This window comes from Pelodiscus sinensis, chromosome 30 (assembly GCF_052426305.1).
Source record: "Pelodiscus sinensis isolate ZL-2025 chromosome 30, ASM5242630v1, whole genome shotgun sequence".
Lineage (NCBI taxonomy): Eukaryota > Metazoa > Chordata > Testudines > Trionychidae > Pelodiscus > Pelodiscus sinensis.
The window spans coordinates 2,193,190-2,213,446 of NC_143081.1; the positions used below are offsets into that span (position 1 = coordinate 2,193,190).

Here is a 20,257-nt window from a genome sequence, read left to right on the forward strand (position 1 = left end):
TTATTTAGCTCCTTTCAGGGTGCGGGTTGTCACCACGTCGCTGTACAGCACATGTTCATCTTCAGCAGGCTTTGCTTTCTTTTTCGACTGGGATGTGTGGGCCTCTACTGCCGGGAGATCTATGAGTGCGTAGGTGACTTCTGATTCCTTTTGGGGGAGGAAAGAGAAATGGTGAGGGGGGAAGGGTACATGGAGGATGCAGCTGAGAAAGAGGCGACTGGCATTCTTGGGTGTATGAACAGGAAGAGACCTGAGAGATCATTGTCCTGCTGCACTGTGCACTGAGGAGGCCACAGCTGGAGAGGTGTGTCCAGTTCTGTGCATCCCACTTTTAGGAACATGGGGGCAAATTGGGGAGGGTCCAGAGAAGAGCATGTTTAGTCTGGAGATGACATGGTTGACAGGGGACATGACAGCCAACTGCTAAGCCAATGTTATAAAGAGTACAGGGATCAATCCTTCTCTATGTCCGCTCAAGTTAAGGCAGAATGGATGTACTCTGTGGCAAAGGAGATATAGATAAGATATTACAAGAAAGATTCTACCTCTAAGGGCAGTTAAGCTCTGGAACAGGGGACCTGGGGATGTTGGGAAATCTCTGTCAAAGGCCAAACACCCATTGGGATGGTCCAAGTTGAAGTAATGCTATCACAGGGCAGAACTGACGACCTTTTGAGGTCCCGTCTCACACCTACATTTCCGTGAGTCAGTGGCAGTTTGGGGAAAGGGAAGACCAAATCCCAGCCCATTCTATCTGTATGGACAAACTCTAGGCTGTATTTCTTTGAAAGACAGTATTACGTGAGGCCTCGGGAAAAATTCAGGCATTGTTGATTCAAAATGGTCACATTCTGCTGGCTCTTGACCTTAGCCTGTCAAAGCAGTCATGTTACCTGCTCCATCTGCTTCGCTCCAGTGCCAGAGGCTTTGGATCCCTTGCTGTCGTGGCCTGGATCCCGGTTCCTGGTGCATTCTCCAAGCTCAGAACCTTCCGTGCGTTTTGGAGTCTTTGGAACTAGCACAGAACCAGAGAAGAAGGGGGCTGAGGTGGGGACATACCCTGAGGAAAATCCCTTGACCTTGAGCTCAGCTTCGTGCCCACGGTCACTCTGCTTAAATATGTATTTTCTCAGCACAGAGGCCTAGAAACGTTGGCAACTTTGACATTATTTTACCCTCACTTCACCCTGAGCACAACCAGGAGTCTTACTGCTGACGTCAAATGAAATCATGAGTCTTAAACCAAACTTCAGCTGAGTTGGATCTTTGACACCAGGGCCATGTCCAGACTCAGGGGGTTTTTCAGGAAAAGTAGCCTTTTCCCGAAAAAACTTCCCCTGCATCCAGACTCAAGCCGCGTTCTTTTGAAATTATTTCGAAAGAACGCGGCTTTTCTTTCGATGGTGGTAAACCTCGTTTCACGAGGAAGAATGCCTTCCTTCGAAAGTTCCTCTTTCGAAGGAAGGCGTTCTTCAATGTAAAGAGGCCGTCTTCGAAAGAGAGCATCCAGACTCGCTGGGTGCTCTCTTTCGAAAAAGCGGATTTCTCTTTCGAAAGATCCGCCTGCAGTCTAGACGCGATCTTTCGAAAGATGCTCTTTCGAAAGATGCTTTCGAAAGAGCCTCTTTCGAAAGAAGCCTGCAGTCTAGACATAGCCCAGGTGTCACATTTGTGCCAATCTACACTTGACAGCCTGTCAATATCCGCTTAGAACTTGGTCTTCTTCCTATACTTTGTTCTCTCCTTCAAAGTTAAATACCTTACTTACCCTAGCAGACTTACACAGGAAACTAGCAGACTTACACAGTGTTTCATGGGTCCTTCAGGGCAGAGAACTGGTTGTGTGGTGGATGCAGGACTCAGGGCTGGGCTTGGAGATGTGGGATTGCGAGGCACGAGGATAGGTGTGGGGGGTGCATGATGGAGGGTGGGGAAGATCTGAGGTCAGCAGCCCCCTTCTGGAAGGGTGTCTTCCTCCTGGCCTCAAGAAGCCTTCTGTTTCCCCTTCTCCATACCCCTGGCTAACAGGGGCCTTCTATTCCCACCCACACAACATCCCCAGACACCAGTGACCTTCCGACTCCCTGCAGGCCCCACAACTGCTAGGGCACCTCTTTCTTCCCTCAGGCCCCTTGGCCACCAGGGTCCTTCCAGCTCCCTACTCCACCTAGGCCGCTGAAGTCCTTCTGTGTCTCTTCAGCTCCCCTGGTGCTGCCTGGGGCAGGGAGGAGTTTGGGGCTACTTAGCCATTCTGGTGGCAGGCAAGGTAGAAGAGTCCCAGTCCTACTGTCCTCTGCTTTGAAGGCACAGCTGTTCTCAGTGGTCACTCTGCATATAGCTCTCCCCTGCAGGTTCGCTGTCCCCAGTGGCCACGCACAGCATCATGTCCTTCCTCTTTCTTCCCCTCCCTTTCAATGTGCTGGAACACAGTCCCATTCCCAGCACTTCCCATTGTTCCTGGTACAGCCACACCCTGACCCTGCTTGCAGTTAGGAGAAGAGGAAGCTCCATATGAAGTTTCGAGGTCCTGGCTCTTACCATTTTGGAGGTGTTCTTCAATAAAAACACTGACAGACAGACTGACAGGCATTTGTAAATTATCAAGATCGATTTGGTTTCCACACTGCACCAGGGTAGGTTCCTTTGTGGTTGTGAATATTTTAAACTCTTTACCCAGATCACTACTGAACAGTTTCTGACTAGACCAGATCTGAGGCACAGGTGGGAGAGCCCAGCCTCTCGCCTGCTTTCACCCACCTCTCTTCTTCCTGCGGCAGTAGCAGAGCAGAGCAGCCAGGGCTGCGATCAGGAGCAAGACGCCACCAGTTCCCAGCAGAATAACACAGACGGGTTGTGAAGCTGTTCAGGGTGCAAAAGAAAGAGACAGGAAGGCAAATGAGAACAGCCCGGCAGCCTTGATAAAAGGTCTGAGCCCCTCAGAGCAATCCAGCCTTGCAAGAGGTTTCCTGTGATAACCCCTCACTGTGGTGGCCATTGCACATTCGGTTTGTACCGGCCTGATGACCTTTCTGAAGTGCGGGAGGATGGTTCAGTGGTGATGGGGCTGGTCTTTGATGCTGGATGTTGGGGACAACTCCCTGATAATGCAGAGGTCACCTGTGGGACTTGGCTCCTCTTTGCCTCATTTCTCCATCTCTAAAACAGACACTAAGGTGCTAATTCTATTCACTCCATCATGAGGTGCCCAGATACTTGTCCACTGACGTGTCATAGCTAGAAATGGTGTGGAGGAGGGCAGAAATGGGGGGTTTGTATCTCCAAGTGAGATCTGTCTCCTCATCCAGCCCCCCTTTCCCATGAGAGCTCTAGGGGACGGGTCTCCTTTAGTGGGAACAACACAGGGAGCTGGGTTAAGATATTAGGAACGTCTCACCCATCGAAGTCACAGTCACAGCCTGTCTCCTGGGGGCAGAACCCGCCTCCCACCCCTGTTCTGCTTGTACCCACAGGTGAACTCCCCAGTGTTGCTGGGACCAGCCTCTGGGATGCCGAGCACAGAGACGTTCACAGAGTTGGTGCTGGGCTCTGTGAAGCTGATGTCAGACTTTTAATTCACCCAAGCCCCAAGGCTGTAATTCAAGTGAGGTCTTTGCAAAGATTTCAAGGGGGAGTATTAAGTATACTTTGGGCCCTATAAGAGTTTATTGAGGAGGAAGAAGGAAGAAGAGAGCTAGTTGCAGGTTAGAGGCAGGAAAAAGACACAACCCAAATAGTTCCCACCTAAATCCAAAGAGTGACAGAGGTGCAGGGACCTGCCTATTCACAGGGTCTCTCTGGGCAAACCCAGGACACATTTCACGGGGATCTCTGGTTTCAATGCAGAGTCTCTGGCCCCTCTCAGTTCAAACAGCCAAAACGATTCATTTCATTTCCTTGGGGACTTTCATTCACATGTTCGTCTCCGCTTCCTAGGTTGAGGGGGATGCAAGCCACAAAGTGTTTTGCCCTCTCCTGTTCCACAATTGTTTGTCTCATGTCTTGAGGCCTTCTTTGGCAGGGTGGGAAATAAACACTCCCATGGCAACTTCGTATTCCACACGTGGTCCCAGTTCTCTCCACATCATGTGTGTTGATAGTTTCATCTTGAATACTCAAATAGGCTGGTCTCTTGGGTAGGCCGTCTCCAGCCCCATCCATAGCTGAGTCATCACCTTTTCTCCAGGGCTTTGCTGCAAGGTGTATGGAGAAGCAAACCTATTCCAGATTCACTCTGTGTCTCTGGCTCATCTTGGTTCAATCTCTTTCCACAATCCCTCAGTTCTGTCAGTGATGAGGACTGTCCTCAAATGGGTGATTCTGTCTCTTTGCTTGTTGGTTTTAGGAGAAGCAATCCCATTCCAGGCACCTCCCATTGTGCTCTGTTCAAATACAGATTTCACAGGGACTCACGGAGAACGGCCGTATCTCCACCTGTGCACTCTCACATATGCTCCCCATGTGATTTGGGAGGTTATTCCTCACAAGGCCAACTACAGACCCACATTTTCACAGCTGCGTGTGGGTAGGCAGGTTCACACCAAAGAAGCAATCTCTGTGCACAGGAGTTATGCAGCTCTGAAAAACAGGTCGTGCCCCGTCATGAATGTAGCTGCAGTTTGCTTGGTGGCTGAAATGCTCATGGTGTGGATATTTCCAGGGTCTGACTCTCTGATTTTCCACCAGAACTTCCCCCTCCAGGTTGAAATTCAAGCTGAGCGATTGCCACAAATGGGTCAACAGGCGGGGAGAATCCAAAACACAGAATAAAGTTCCCCCTGATAGAACACGCCTGTTATCTTGTGTTGAGGCTTCATTGAGGTCCATGTAGCAGCTCTGTTGCCCATTTGGTGGCCCTGGGCCATCACGTTGGGCTGGAGTGTGGTGGCGTGAGGCAGATCAAGGCACATGGAAGAGCAAAGCAGGAGTAGAGGAGGAGGGGACAAAGGGGGTAGATGTGAATTCACAGAGTGGAGCCCACTGCAGAGGGAGAGAGGAGAATGAGCAGAACTGGAACAGAGGAGGCTGGAGCAGGAGGGGTGTTGGGGTGGTTCTGCTCCAGGTCTCTGTCCTGTGGGAGGCAGGAGCTCAGACAAGATAGACACGAGGTCCTTCCCAGCCTGGCAATCGGTGAAGTACCCTCTATGGTCCTCGGACTGGGCTGGGCTCTGGATTCTTTGCCTCAGCTCTGAGCTACAACGGGCCCCTCCTGGTTCGCATGGGTACCCTGCACCCCTTGGAGCCCCACCCTGTCCTGATGATAGTTATGGAGTGGAAGGTTTGAGCACGTAATACTGGGCACCTGGGCACCTCTCCCTGCCTTAGAGTTCATTGCCACCCTCCTCCCCGCCCCACAGCATATCAGATGACAGAGCCTGATGCTGACCAGAGACAGGGCAGGCTGGGGAAATGTTTAATTAAAGCTCTCCAAGTTTACAAATATTTGAAGGCTGGAAGTCCCTAGGAGGAAAGTAGCATCAATGCCTGCACCCCCAAAATCCCAAAGCCAGAGACCCAGGGAGTGACACTGACCAGGTACAGGGGCTGGATCTGACCCAGTAGCCCTGGCTGGCCCTGTGCAGAGCTGAGTGCTGGGCTGTGTCTCATCCCAAGCACAGAGCAGAGACACTCCAGCGAGGGTCAGCAAACAGCAGGGAACGGGGGGACTCACCTGTCACAATGATGGATCTGGGTTGGCTCCTCATGGATTTGATCTCTCGGCCAAACACTGTCTCCCAGGACTCACAGCTGTACTCCCCAGCACTGCCTGCAGACGTGCTCGACAGCAACAGAGACTCAGTGTGACTGGTGCGAGATGAGGGGAGTTTCTTTGATTGGATTTCCTGACTATCCCTGTAGAACCGGATCCCGGACACGGTGGGTGACCCGGCAGCTGAGCACGTCAGGATCACGGCTTCCCCAGCGAAGTAGACAGTCTGTGGTGAAGACACGGTGAGCTGGGGGGCTGGGAGAGGGTCTGGAAATGACAACAGGGAGATCATTCTTATTTGGGAGGCTGGTGGCAGAGACCGAGGAGGAGCCTGGGAAGGGCAGCGCAGGGAGGGATCCTGGACACAGACCCCAGCCAGCCCTGGTTCCATGCCCAGAAAACACATCACCACTGAGCCGTAGAATCATAGAACCCTAGAACTGGAAGGGACCTCAAGCTGTCATTGAGTTCAGTCCCCTCCCTCGTGGCAGGACCCAGTAACATCTCCATCATCCCTGACAGGTGTCTATCCTACTTGCTCTTAAATATCCAGGGATGGAGATTCCAGAATCCTCCTAGGCAATTTACTCTGTTTAACCATCTTGACAGTTACAAAGTTACAAAGTTTTTCCCACTCTCCAACCTAAACCTCCCTTGCTGCAGTTTAAGCCCATTGCTTCTTGTTCCATCCTCAAAGGCCAAGAAGAACAATATTTCTCCTTCCTTGTAACACCCTTTTAAGTACTTGAAAACTTCCCTCATGCCCACTCTCACTCTACTCTTTTCCAGTGTTTTCAGCCTTGGTTCATAGCTGATGTTCTCTAGACCTTTCATCAGTTTTGTTGATCTTCTCTGGACCTTCTCCAGTTTCTCCACATCTTTCCTGAAATGTGGTGCCCAGAACTGGACACAATCCTCCAAATGAGGCGTAATCAGTGCAGAGTAGAGCGGAGGAATGACTCCTCGTGTCCTGCTCACAAAACTCCTGTTAACGCGGCCCAGAATCATGGTTGTTTTTTTTTGGAATAGTGTCATGTACTCTGATCTTTAGATCCCTTTCTGCAGGACTCCTTCCTAGACACTTGCTTCCCATTCTCTGTGAGTACGTCTAGATTACAGGCTTTTGTCGAGAGAGGCTTTGTCAGCAAAGAGTGTCTAGACTACATCCAGTTCTGTTGACAAAGCAAGCCGTTTTGTTGACATGACAGTGTAGAGGCAAAGGACAGTGTAGATGCAATAACGCCTTCTGTTGACAGAACTCTGTCGATGAAAGGTGTTATTCCTTGTAGAATGAGGTTTACTGCCATCGACAAAACTGCCGAGTTCTGTCCACATTATGTCAACAGAACTCGGCAGTAGTGTAGACGCAGGTATAGTTTTGCCGACAAAAGTCCACTTTTGTCAACAAAACCCTGTCGTCTAGACACACCCTGTGTGTGAAACTGATTGTTCCTTCCTAACTGGAGCACTTTGCTTTTGTCCTTATTAAACTGCATCCTATTTACCTCTGGCCATTTCTCCAGTTTGTCCAGATCATTTTGAATTATGACCCTATCCTCCAAAGCACTCGGAACCCCAGCTTGATACCATTTCCAAACTCAATAATTGTACTCTCTATGCCAATATCCAAATCATTGATGAAGATATTGAACAGAAGCAGTCCCAGAACAGACCCCTGTGGAACCCCACTTGTTCCGCCTTTCCAGCAAGACTGTTAACTGTTACTAGCTTCTCTCTGAGAAGGGTTATCAAGGCAGCTATGTACCCACCTAACAGTAGCTCCATCTCAGTTGTATTTGGCTAGTTTATTGATGAATGGATTATGCAAGATCGTGTCACATGCCTTACTAAAGTCTAAGTATCCCACATCCTCCGTATGTAAAATTCATTAATTAAAAGGCACGGGAAACTCAGTGCGTTGGTCTATTTCACTGAGCCCCACCCTGCAGTGTGCCCATATGCTACGCCACAGCTGTGTGAGATCCCCTGGTTGGGCTTCTCTGGATGAAGATGGGAGGTCTCTGGCATCTGCCAGTCACTCCCTTGGCACCCAAGACATCTCTGGAGATGCCATGGAAGAGCTGATCACTGAGGTGCCCTGGATTAGCATGAGGGGAGGATTAGATACTGAGCCCTCGTGACAATATCCTTAGCATCTGTTGCTCTTGTCTGTCTGCGTGACAGGGCTGTGATCTTCCCCCCCAGCAGTGCCCAGAGCTGAGAGCTTCCCCTTCAGCAGGTTCCGCACCTTCCCCTGGCCAGCAGTGACAAAGTAGAGAAGCCTCTAGTCCCCGTGTGCCTGAAACCAGGGCCTGCCGCTCACCAGAGAGGGGGGAGATTTGGGGTCCGTGTCATTAACCCTCTCCAAGGTTTCCAGTGTTATTTCTGGCTAGGAGCCCCCAAGTCCCAGAGAACCCCTCAGGCCCACCCTGCAACCCAGCCCGGGAGCCAGAGACAGGGGTTGAACAGCTCCAGTGGGTGACTGTGTGTGGAGCTGAGGGACCAGGCTGAGTCTCACCCTGCCCGCGGGGGAGAGAGACCCCAGCACAGGGCCAAGGAGCAACAGGAGTCGGGGACTCACCTGTCACTATTATGTGGATTGCCCGGCTCTTCTCCGACAGGTTCTTTTTCCTAGGCTCTGTCTTCCAGGATTCACAGCTGTACAACCCCGCCTGCGACCCAGGCTCCCCTGACAGCTGAATCGAATGGGTGTCACTGTATGGCGGTGAGGAGAGGTTCCGGGAGTGGATTTCCTGGTCGTCCCGGAAGAACCGGATCCCGGACACCACATGCCCAATGACAGCTGAGCACGTCAGGGTCACGTTTTCCCCAGTGAGATATATAGGCTGCTGCGGGGCCACGGTGAGCTGGAGGGCTGGGATGGAAAAAGACAAGAGGGCCAGGGGAGGAGACAGTTTCTATATAAATGGCTGGTGATCCGGAGGCAGAGGAGGAGTCAGGGAAGGGCAGAGAAGGGAGGCATCCTCAACACAGACCCCAGAAGGAACAGAGCGCGCCCTGTTAGGAACCTAGTGGGACCAGCCTCCCCTGCTGGTACCTGAAGGGGCAGATTCTGCCCAGGGCAGCTCAGCCTCCAGGGGCTGGGGGAGGGGGTTCTTGTGTAGGTGAGGCCAGGTGTGTCAGGGAGTTGCCCCCACCAGGCACAAACCAGACAGTAAGGGCAGGAAGTAGCAAAATGCCGCACAGGCAAGGCCATAGGAGACTGACAGGTTGGTTAATCAATTTGCTGTTTGTGTTTTTCAAAGTCTCTTGTGGTAGAGGCGCTTGGGGTACCCTCTGGGAGAAGTAGCTAAGGGTATGTCTACACTACCCCGCTAGTTCGAACTAGCGGGGTAATGTATGCATACCGCACTTGCTAATGAAGCCCGGGATTTGAATTTCCCGGGCTTCATTAGCATAAGCGGGGAGCCGCCATTTTTAAATCCCCGCTGCTTCGAACCCCGTGCAGCGCGGCTACACGGGGCTCGAACTAGGTAGTTCGGACTAGGTTCCTATTCCGAACTACCGTTACTCCTCGTGAAACGAGGTGTACCGGTAGTTCGGAATAGGCACCCTAGTCCGAACTACCTAGTTCGAGCCCCGTGTAGCCGCGCTGCACGGGGTTCGAAGCAGCAGGGATTTAAAAATGGCGGCTCCCCGCTTATGCTAATGAAGCCCGGGAAATTCAAATCCCGGGCTTCATTAGCAAGTGCGGTATGCATACATTACCCTCCTAGTTCGAACTAGGAGGGTAGTGTAGACATACCCTAAGTGATTCCTTCCTGGGCTGAAGAAAAATGGGAATCTTTTCTCAGTTGCTGGAGGCAGCAACCTCCCATGGCCAGGGACTCGGTGACCTTGAGGAGCTGTTAAGCAGAAGGCCCTAGAGACAGGGTATTTGTAAGGGGTCTCGCACGCCTCCAACTTCTGCACTCCAAGTACCAGACTCGGAAACAGCCGTGACAACTAAGAGCCAGAGCAAAATCTGGCCTCAAGGCCAGTAACCTCCCCACAGAAATTTTTAAAAAGTCATTAGGATCAGAGTTTTCAGATAGCTACAAATGCTCCAAACGTTCCGTTGAAGAATCCTTTTCTTGCTTACCATCAGCCACTGACAGCTATGGAAATTTTAAATGTAATTAAGCAAATGTCATGTGCGAGGCTTATGCGCAGGCTCTTGCTCCAGTGTTCATCCACCAAAACCTGGATCCTTGGAGAGGGGATGTCCCAAATGACTTTCCCCGTGCCCCAGATCCCTCTCAGCCCTTCTCTCCCTCCCCCTTCTGCTCCCTATCCACAGGCTGGGCGAGGTGCATTCCCGTGCACCCTGCAGGGAGCTGCTACAGCTGGGGAGAGGTGCCCCTCCCACAGCTAGGCAGCTCCATACGACCCAGCCCAGAGCCATCGGGAAGGGCGCATTAAACAGCAGTGTGGCCACCCTGCTATTTACCTTGGCAGGAACCTTGGGGATCGGTTGCTTCTTCTGGCCACAGAACGGATGTTTCTGTGTCACTGACGAATGTCACAGACCTGATCTGAAATCTGGGCTATAATGAAACACCCCAGCTGATCAAGTCCTGCTGTCAACTGAAACCACTGCTGTTGCTTGCTGGTCTCCTGCCTCCACCCCCATCTCCCTGCCAGCTCCCCTTCCCCTGCAACATCAAACTGCTGGGTACTCCAACTACCCAGGGACTGACACTGACAGAGATGGGGGTGAAACTGATCCCAGAGTGACCCTGTCTGGATGCAGCTGACTGGAATGTGTCACCCTTGACAGGGAGCAGAAACCCCCCACCACAGCGCAGCAGACAGCAAGTGACAGGGGGTCTCACCAGTCACTGTGATGGGGACGAGTCGGCTATTTTGCGATGGGATCTCTCGCCCAGACTTTGTTTGCCATGACTCACAGCTGTACTTTCCAGCTTCTGCCTCAGACAAATTCAACAGCTGAAGGGAGGAACTGACACTGGACTGAGGACACTGGAGCTCTGTGGAATTGATTCCCTGGCCATCCCTGAAGAACCGGATCCCGGACACGGTGGCAGTGCGGGGAGCTGAGCACGTCAGGGTCACAGATTCCCCAAGTAGGAAGATGCGGTGTGGTGGGCTCACAGTGAGTTCGGGGGCAGACAGCCAATCTGGAAGGGGAGAGGGAGGAAGGAAACTTTAGAGCCAGCGCCGCACTCATGTAAACTGTAACCCCCACCTTCCCTCAGCCAGCCCCACCCAGAGCTTCTCCCACTCCCCACCCTTCCCCTTACAGCACAGCCCATCTGCACAGCTCTAGGCCCTGTCAAAGGTTGGCAGCTGCGCCATTGGAGTGTGCCAGCGTGGATGCACTGATCCCTGTAAAGGTGACTAGGGACCCAGAACATAAGAACGGCCGTACTGGGTCAGACTAAAGGTCCATCTAGCCCAGTAGCCTGTCTGCCGACAGTGGCCAGCACCAGGTACCCTGGAGGGGGTGGAGCGAAGACAATGATCAAGCAATTTGCCTCATGCCATCCATCTCCGGCCTCTGACAAACAGAGACCAGTGACACCATTCCTACCTCCTGGCTAATAGCCTTTTATGGATCTAACCTCCATGAATTTATCTAGCTTCTCTATATACTCTGTTATAGTTCTAGCCTTCACAGCCTCCTCTGGCAAGGAGTTCCACAGGTTGACTATGCGCTGTGTGAAGAAGAACTTTCTTTTATTAGTTTTAAACCTGCTACCCATTAATTTCATTAGGTGTCCTTTAGTTCTTCTATTATGAGCACTAATAAATAACTTTTCTTTATTTACCCTCTCCACACCACTCATGATTTTATAGACCTCTATCGTATCCCCCCCCAGTCTCCTCTTTTCTAAACTGAAAAGTCCCAGTCTCTTTAGCCTCTCCTCATATGGGACCGGTTTCAAACCCCTAATCATTTTAGTTGCCCTTTTCTGAACCTTTTCCAAAGCCAAAATATCTTTTTTGAGGTGAAGACACCACAGCTGTACACAGTATTCAAGATGTGGGCGTACCACAGTTTTATACAGGGGCAGTAAGATATTCTGGGTCTTATTCTCTATCCCTTTCTTAATAATTCCTAGCATCCTGTTTGCCTTTTTGACCACCGCTGCACACTGCATGGATGTTTTCAGAGAACTATCCATGATAACTCCAAGAACTCTTTCCTGATTTGTTGTAGCCAAGTTATCCCCATCATACTGTACATATAGTTGGGGTTATTTTTTACAATGTACATTACTTTACACTTATCCACATTAAATTTCATTTGCCATTTTGTTGCCCAATCACTCGGTTTGGTGAGATCTTTTTGAAGTTCTTCACAGCCTGCTTCTGTCTTGACTATCTTAAACAGTTTAGTATCATCCGAAAACTTTACCACCTCATAGGACTGACCCTTGGGGGACACTACTAGTTACCACTCTCCATTCTGAAAATTTACCATTTATTCCTGCCCTTTGTTTCCTGTCTTTTAACCAGTTCTCAATCAATGGAAAGACCTTCCCTCTTAGCCCATGACAATGTAATTTCCATAAGAGCCTTTGGTGAGGGATCTTGTTAAAGGCTTTCTGAAAATCTAAGTATACTAGATCTACTGGATCCCCCTTGTCTGCATGTTTGTTAACCCCTTCAGAAAACTCTAATAGATTAATAAGACATGATTTCCCTTTAGAGAAACCATGTTGACTTTTGTCCAACAAATTATGTTCTTCTACATGCTTCACAATTTTATTCTTTACTATTGTTTCGACTAATTTGCCCGGTACTGAAGTTAGACTTACCAGTCTGTAATTGCCAGGGTCGCCTCTAGAGCCCTTTTTAAATATTGGTGTCACGTTGGCTACCTTCCAGTCATTAGGTACGGAAGCCAATTTAAAGGATAGGTTACAAACCACAGATAATAGCTCAGCAATTTCCCATTTGAGTTCTTTCAGAACCCTTAGATAATGCCATCCGGTCCCGGAGATGTGTTAACATTAAGTTTTTCTATTTGTTCCAAAACCTCCTCTAATGACACTTCAATCCAAGACAGCTCCTCAGATTCATCACCCACAAAGGACAGTGCAGATTTGGGAATCTCCCTAATATCCTCAGTCATGAAGACTGAAGCAAAGCAATCATTTAGTTTCTCCACAACGGCTTTATCACCCTTGATTGCTCCTTTTATATCTCGATCTTCTAGGGGACCCACTGGTTTTTTAGCAGGCTTCCTGCTTCTAATGTACTTAAAAATCATTTTGCTATTTCTTTTTGAGTTTTTGGCTAGCTGTTCCTCAAAATCTTTTTGTCTTTTCTTATTACATTTTTACACTTGATTTGACAGTTTTTATGTTTGTTTCTATTTACCTCACTAGGATTGGACTTCCACTTCTTGAAAGATACCTTTTTGTCCTTCACTGCTTCTTTTAGATGGCGGTTAAGCCACAGTGACTCTTTTTTAGGTCTCTTACTATGTTTTTTAATTTGGGATATACATTTAAGTTGGGGCTCTATTATGGTGTCTTTAAAAAGTTTCCATGCATCTTGCAGGGATTTGGCTCTAGTCACTGTGCCTTTTAATTTCTGTGTAACTAACCTCCTCATTTTTGTGTAATTCCCCTTTCTGAAATTAAATGCCAGAGTGCTGGACTGTTGAGGTGTTCTTCCCAGCACAGGAATGTTGAATGTTATTATATTATGGTCACTATTCCCAAGTGGTCCTGTAATGGTTATCTCCTGGACCTGATCCTGCGCTCCACTCAGGACTAAATTGAGAATTGCCTCTCCCCTGTGGGTTCCCGTTCCAGCTGCTCCAAGAAGCAGTCATTTAAGCCATTGAGAAATTTTATCTCTACTTCTCTTCCTGAGGCAACATGTCCCCAGTCAATATAGGGATAATTAAAATACCCCATTATTATAGAGTTCTTTATTTTGGTAGCCTCTCTAATCTCCCTCAGCATTTCAATGTCAATATCAGTGTCCTGGTCAGGTGGTTGATAATATATTCCTACTGCTAAATTCTTATTATTGGAGCATGGAATTACTATCCATTGGGATTCTATTGAACATGTTGATTCATTTAAATTTTTATTTAATTTGATTCTACACTATCTTTCACATACAGTACCACTCCTCCACCCACACGGCCTGCTCTATCCTTCCGATATATTTTGTGTCCCAGTATGATAGTGTCCCACAGATTTTCCTCATTCCACCAGGTTTAAGTGATGCCTATTATGTCAATCTCCTCCTTTAATACAAGGTACTCTAGTTCACTCACCTTATTAGTCAGACTCCTTGGCTGCATCTAGACTGGAAAGATTTTCCGCAAATGCTTTTAACGGAAAAGATTTTCCGTTAAAAGGATTTGAGGAAAAGAGCATCTAGATTGGCATGGATGCTTTTGCTCAAAAGCACTTTTGCGCAAAAGCATCCATGACCAATCTAGACGCGGTTTCACGCAAAAAAGCCCCAATCGCCATTTTTACCATCAGGGCTTTTTTGCGCAAAACGGTTCTCAATTGTCTACACTGGCCCTATTGCACAAAAGTATTTGCGCAGAAGGGCTTTTTCCCAAGTGGGAGAGTCATTGTATTTGCGCAAGAACACTGACGATCATACATTAGATCATCTGTGTTCTTGCGCAAATTCAAGAGGCCAGTGTAGACAGCTGGAAAGTTTTTGCGCAAAAGCAAATGCTTTTGCGCAAAAAACTTGCCAGGCTAAACGCAGCCCTAGCATTTGTGTAGAAGCACTTTAAAAATGACCAGTTTATTTGTCTTCCCTTCCCTGATGCATTGGATTCCTTTATATGCGGTTGTTTGTCTGCTCTGGCCCATGGTTTGTCCTCTTCTCACCTCTCTTTCTGTCTATAGCCTAGAGAATCTCTGTCAATGGATTCTCCTCTAAGAGAAGTCTCCATCCAATTTATGTGCTTCTCCGCACCAATCAGCTTTCCTCCATCTCTTAGTTTAAAAACTGCTCTACGGCCTTTTTAATGTTTAGTGTCTGCAGTCTGGTTCCGCCCTGGTTTAGGTTTAGCCCATCCTTCCTGTATAGGCTCCCCCTCTCCCAAAAGTGCCCCAGTTCCTAATAAATCTAAACCCCTCCTCCCTAAACTATCATTTCATCCACGCATTGAAACTCTGACAATCTGCCTGCCTACCTGGCGCTGTGCGCGGAACTGGAAGCATTTCCGAGAATGCCACCATAGAGGTCCTGGATTTCAGTATCTTTCCTAGCAACCTAAATTTGGCCTCCAGGACATCACTTCTACCCTTCCCTATGTCATTGTACCTATCTGTACCACGACCACCGGCTCCTCCCCAGCACTACACATAAGTCTATCTAGGGGTATGTCTAGACTACATGGCTCCATCGACGGAGCCATGTAGTCTAGACGTGCCCTAGATGTCTCGAGAGACCTACAATCTTCACACCAAGCATGCAAGTGACCATACGGTTCTCCCGTCGTCACAAACCCAACTATCTATGTTTCTAACAATCGAATCACCCACTATGAACACCTGCCTCTTCCTAACAACTGGCGTTCCCTCCCCCTCAGAGGTATCCTCCATGCAAGAGCATACCACAACATCCTTTGGAGGGAGGGTCCCAACTATGGGATTGTTTTCCCTCTGCTCCCATTGAATGCTCTGTTCCCCTGAGACTTTCATCCTCCTTAAGAGCACTGGGGCTCTCACACTGGAGGTGAGCCAGTACTATAGTGTCCTGGAAAGTCTCATCAGCATAACTCTCTGCCTCCCTTAGCTCCTCCAGTTCAGCCACCCTGGCCTCCAAAGCTCAAACTCGATCTCTGAGAATCAGGAACTCCTTGCAACAGGTGCACACATACTCCACCCGCCCACAAGGCAGGTAATCATACATGTTACACTCGACACAAACAGGATAGCCCCCACTCTGCTGCTGGGCTTCTGTCTGCATTTTTGCCTATGAATACGTTTGATTGATAAGGTTTCTAGTTAAAACAGGAAGTTTTTATTAAAGCCTTTAAACTAAACTATAAAGACTGGCCCCTTCCCACTCCCCATCCCAACTCCCTCTTGAAACGCCCTGTTTGCTGCTCCTGTTTGCAAGCTCCCTGGTCGCTGACTCACAGCTTAGCCCCTCCCCCTGAGTAAGGCTCAGCCAATTAACAGAGGCTTCTAAATTAAAAACCTTTAGAAGCTCCCTGCTTCCAGCCACAGCACACACTGCTCCAAACAAACAAACAAACAAACAAACAAACAAACAAACAAACAAACAAATAAACACAAGCTCAGCACAGAGCAAGCAAGCCCCCCCCCCCCACACACACACTCTACAGACAGCCACTTACCTCAAAGGTCCCGTATTTACTCCTCCTTTACCTGGAGAACTCCCTCTCCAAACTGCCTGTTTGCTGCTCCTGTTTGCAAGCTCCCTGCCGTCCAGCCTTGCCCTCTCAAGGACCCAGTGTGAGGAGCTGAGGGCTCTTGGGGGGGGCAGGGCTGGAAGGGAACCAGGGTCACTGATGTTCCCCCCTCACCCAAGGCAGAGGATGAACCAGCCCATCAGTGATCCTGGCACATCCAGCCCACAGGAGGGCCTGTCGGGACACCCAGTGCTCAGGTCACATGATTGGCAGGGACACACTGCTGAAGCCAGGAAATGGCTGAGCTGGGACCTGGCTGAGCCGCTGAGATGTCCTGCTGCTGTGAGGGGCCCTGATCCCTACCTGGCTCTCACCATCGGCATCCAGCCTGCCCCTGCCCCTCCCTCTCAGGCTGCACCTGCCCCTGCAAACTCCTTTGTTCCGAAGTCTGGGCTTGTAACCACCAGGCCAGGCTGCCTTTGTCCTGGCCTCCAGCACCCAGAGCAGGGCACAGGACTGCGCCATCACTGGCAATTTCCCACCAGCCCTGGGGGTGTTTCTAAAGGATCTGCCCTGTGCCAGGCAGGGCTCACTCAGGGCTGGTCTCTGCACTCGGTGGGCTCAGAGCAGACGATCACTCGGCCCCTCTGGCCTCAGAGTCCATGTTTCTGTGACACTGACGCACGTTACAGGCCTGGCCCTAAATCTGGGTTCCAATTAGACATCTTAGATCAGTAACTCCTGTTAGAAACTGAAGCTGCTTCTGTTGCTTGTCTGGGAACCCCCATCCCCATCTCCCTGCCAGCTCCCCTTCCCTGAAACCCCAAGGTACTGGGTGCTCCGGGACACAGGGACTGATGCTGACCAGAGACAAGGGTAAAACTGACCCCATGGTAACCCTGTCTGGAGCTGGGTGACCGGGCTGTATCACCCAGTCCATGGAGGAGACACACCCAGCCATGGGACCAGCTAACAGCAGGGTCTCACTTGTCAATCTGATAGTGAAGTTTTGGCTCCTCTCTGATGAGATGTCTTGCCCAGATTCTTTCTTCAAGTAATCACAGCTGTACACTCCGGCATGTGAGTCTGACACACTGGACAGCTGAAGAGATGTGGCATTGGACTGGAACCACCAGATCTTGCTGGAGTTGATTTTCTTTTCAACCCTGAAGAACCGGATCCAGGACACGTTGGCAGTGCTGAAAGCTGAGCACGTCAGGTTCACAGATTCCCCAGGTAGAAAGACGCGGTATTGTGGGCTCACTGTGAGTTCGGGGGCAGACGGTTTGGCTGGGAGGGTAGAAGGAGCAGGGAGAAAACTCTTTAGAGCCAGCGCCTAGCTGTGAGCACATCGGTCACTGCCCTGGGTCCAAGACCACTTTGGAGTCCAGATCCCTGCTTTCAGAGTAAGATTGGTAATTGGAGGTGCCTCTCCCTCCCTTATCACTGGGCTGTGGGGATCCTAGTGAACTGGTAAGGGGGCGGGAACATCAGAAATGGATCTATTCTCTGGCGATAGTTATGAAATGGAAGGACTGCGGATGTAAAACAGGATTCCTGGTCAGGTTCCTGAACTGCAAAGCCCTGTACTGACAAACTTTACTGAGCAGTTGGGCAGCTGTCCCTGTCCTTCGTGACGAGTGCCCTTTCCCCCACACCCGGCAAAACAGACACCAGGGCCTGACACTGACCAGAAAGAGGGGACTTGTTTAACGAAATGTCCCCAATGTTACAAATGTTTGAGGGCTGGGGGCCCTCACTGAGGTGCACTGGCTTGGAGCATGGGGCTTAGAAACTGATCCTACATCTGACAATGTCCTGGAAGCAGCACCCAGGCTGCATCCTTAGCATCTGTTGCTCTTGTCTGCCTGCACAACAGGGCTGTGATCTCCCCCTCAGCAGTTCTCAGAGCTGAGAGCTTCTCCGCTCAGTAGTGCCCAGGGGCCACACCTTCTCCCAGCAGCAGTGTCTGGGCCATATGCAACCACATTTAAACTGCATCCCTCGACATCTGCTGTGAGCATCATTGGGACCTCTGGGGCCTCCAAAGTTGAGTCACCCTCATCTAGAAATACCCACTAGGAGAAGTGAAACAACTGATCAACAGAGTCAGACCAGTGGCCAGACATGAACTACTTAAAGACAGGCCAAGAAGAGAAAACAGAATTCCACTGGTCATCACCTACAGCCCCCAGATTAAACCCCTTCAACACCTCATTGACAATCTACAATCTATTCTGGGAAATGACCCCTCCCTCTCACAGCCCTTGGGGGAAAGGCCAATCCTCGCCTACAGACAACCGCCTGACTTGAAACAAACTCTTTTCAGCCACCACACAGCACCCCTCCATCAGACACACCCAGCAACTCACCCCTGTGATCAGTCCCGGTGCCAACTCTGTCCACACAAGCAACATCATCACAGGACCTGAACACATCAGCCACCGCATCAGAAGCTCATACAACTGTACATCCTCTACTGTGATATCTGCCCTCAAGTGCCAGCCATGCCCCTTGGCCTCGTGTATCACCCAAACTGGAGAGCCTTTGCGACAAAGGTTAAATGGACCCAAATCAGACATCAGCAATGGATACATGCAGAATCCTGCTGGGGAACATTTTAACCACCCCAGGAACTCAGTTAAAAGTAGCCTCTCTCCTACAAAGGTATTTCAGAAACCAACGACAGAAAGAGCATGCAGAATTCACCTTCATCTGCACATTTGACACCTTCTCCCTTGGTTTGAACAAAGACGTGACGTGGTTAACGTGTTATAACACCAGCTCACCGAACATTCAGCACCGTATTGAAGTGACAAGATCAGCACAGGACACTTCCGCACCACTCAATTAGCCTCATTAACATGAGGACTACAACTGACAGATAATTTTTTTCTATCCTCTCTCCTTTCTTATTTGGAGGGTCCCCCTCCTCCCTGCCATTCAAATTCATCTCATCTGAAGAAGTGTGCCGTGCCCAGGAAAGCTCACGATACCAGACATTTGTTTTTGTTACTCTCTAAGGTGCCACAGGGCGACTCCTTTTTAAAGAAGTTGTTTCTTTGTTATGCTAAATAGCTCAAGCTCCACGGAGTGGATCTGTGGGGGAAGGGTCCTGCCTGTGGCTGGGGTGGTTGAGCTGACCAGCCGGCCTGCCCGGCAGTAGCTAGAAGGAACCGAGCAGAAATGAGGAAGCATGGGCGGATGCGTGTGGGGGAGCGAGGGGGGAGTTTTTCTACCCATTCTGTTTCGGGGGTCCCTTCAGAACCATCTGTCAATCTGTTGCTGCACAGGGCTGTGGCCCTGAACCCCCTGTGGGAGCTCAGAGCTGGGGTAGAGAGACGCCCCCCCACACACAGAGCCCCTCAGCGACGGGCTTTGCCTGGGGAGTGGGGAGAGTAGAAGTTGGTCTCCAAGGTGTGTCCAGCCCCCTCTGCCCATGAGGAGCAGGGTAGCGCCCATGGGGATGGGGGCAGCTTCCCCCTTATGGCCTTAGCTGGCACCCACCAAGCAGCCATCAGCCAGGGTCTCTCTCCCGACTTCTGAGATGTGTCTTTGGCCTGCAGCTGCTGCTGTTGGGGCAGGTTCACGGGAGATGCCCATAAATGTGGCTGCCTGGTCCAGGTGCACTCAGGCACCCCCCTTTTGCAATTCTAAATTCCACAGAAGATCCTAATCAGCATGGGCAGAAATCTCCCCCTCCACCCCGCACCATGAGAACCCAGATAAGGACAGGAGATGCCGTTACCTTCAGGGGACACTGGCCAGAGAAGCATCTGGAGCGAGGCTGGAGGAGAAGAGAAGAGAGAGGGTGAGAGCTCCGGGGAGGGGAAAGAAAGGAGGTGCACAGAGATTAAAGGATCGGGGGGGGGGGGGTGTTACTGGATGACAGCGAGCCTGGGGGTCCAGGTAGAGCACTTACCCAGCAGAGGCAGAAGTTGAGTTAGTTGCATTCTGAGATGCTGGCTCCGGGCTGGGAGCTGGGTTTTCAGCTCCGCCGCTTGATAAATGTGAGCGCAGAGAGGGGGGCGGGCCCCTCCTCTCTGACAGAGGAAGTCACAGGTTCAGGCGTGGTCACTGCTCATCTTGAGGGCTGGAGAGGCAGCGGGGCCTGGTGCTCAGGACAGGAGGAGGGGAGCTCACGATCTGCACGTCTCACAGTGATGGGAGGGGCTGCTCCTGCAGGTGATTGACACCTCTGGTTTGGAGCGGGG

General features: G+C 50.3%; 2 protein-coding genes across 2 annotated transcripts in view; both read right to left on the bottom strand.

The window, feature by feature from the left end:
* Positions 1–20,257, bottom strand: part of LOC102447914 (cell adhesion molecule CEACAM5-like) — a 96,269-nt gene that overhangs the window by 38,558 nt on the left and 37,454 nt on the right. The gene's annotated exons all lie outside the window — the stretch shown is intronic.
* Positions 1–20,257, bottom strand: part of LOC149520991 (Fc receptor-like protein 5) — a 26,700-nt gene continuing 6,443 nt past the window's right edge. Inside the window, exons 2-8 of the mRNA XM_089774118.1 lie at positions 18,416–18,471; positions 17,114–17,333; positions 10,531–10,874; positions 8,289–8,582; positions 5,669–5,974; positions 894–1,015; positions 1–147 (exon numbers count right to left, since the gene is read on the bottom strand). Of these exons, the coding sequence (XP_089630244.1) occupies positions 1–147; positions 894–1,015; positions 5,669–5,974; positions 8,289–8,582; positions 10,531–10,874; positions 17,114–17,333; positions 18,416–18,471 (1,489 nt within the window). The remainder of the gene's footprint in view (positions 148–893; positions 1,016–5,668; positions 5,975–8,288; positions 8,583–10,530; positions 10,875–17,113; positions 17,334–18,415; positions 18,472–20,257) is intronic.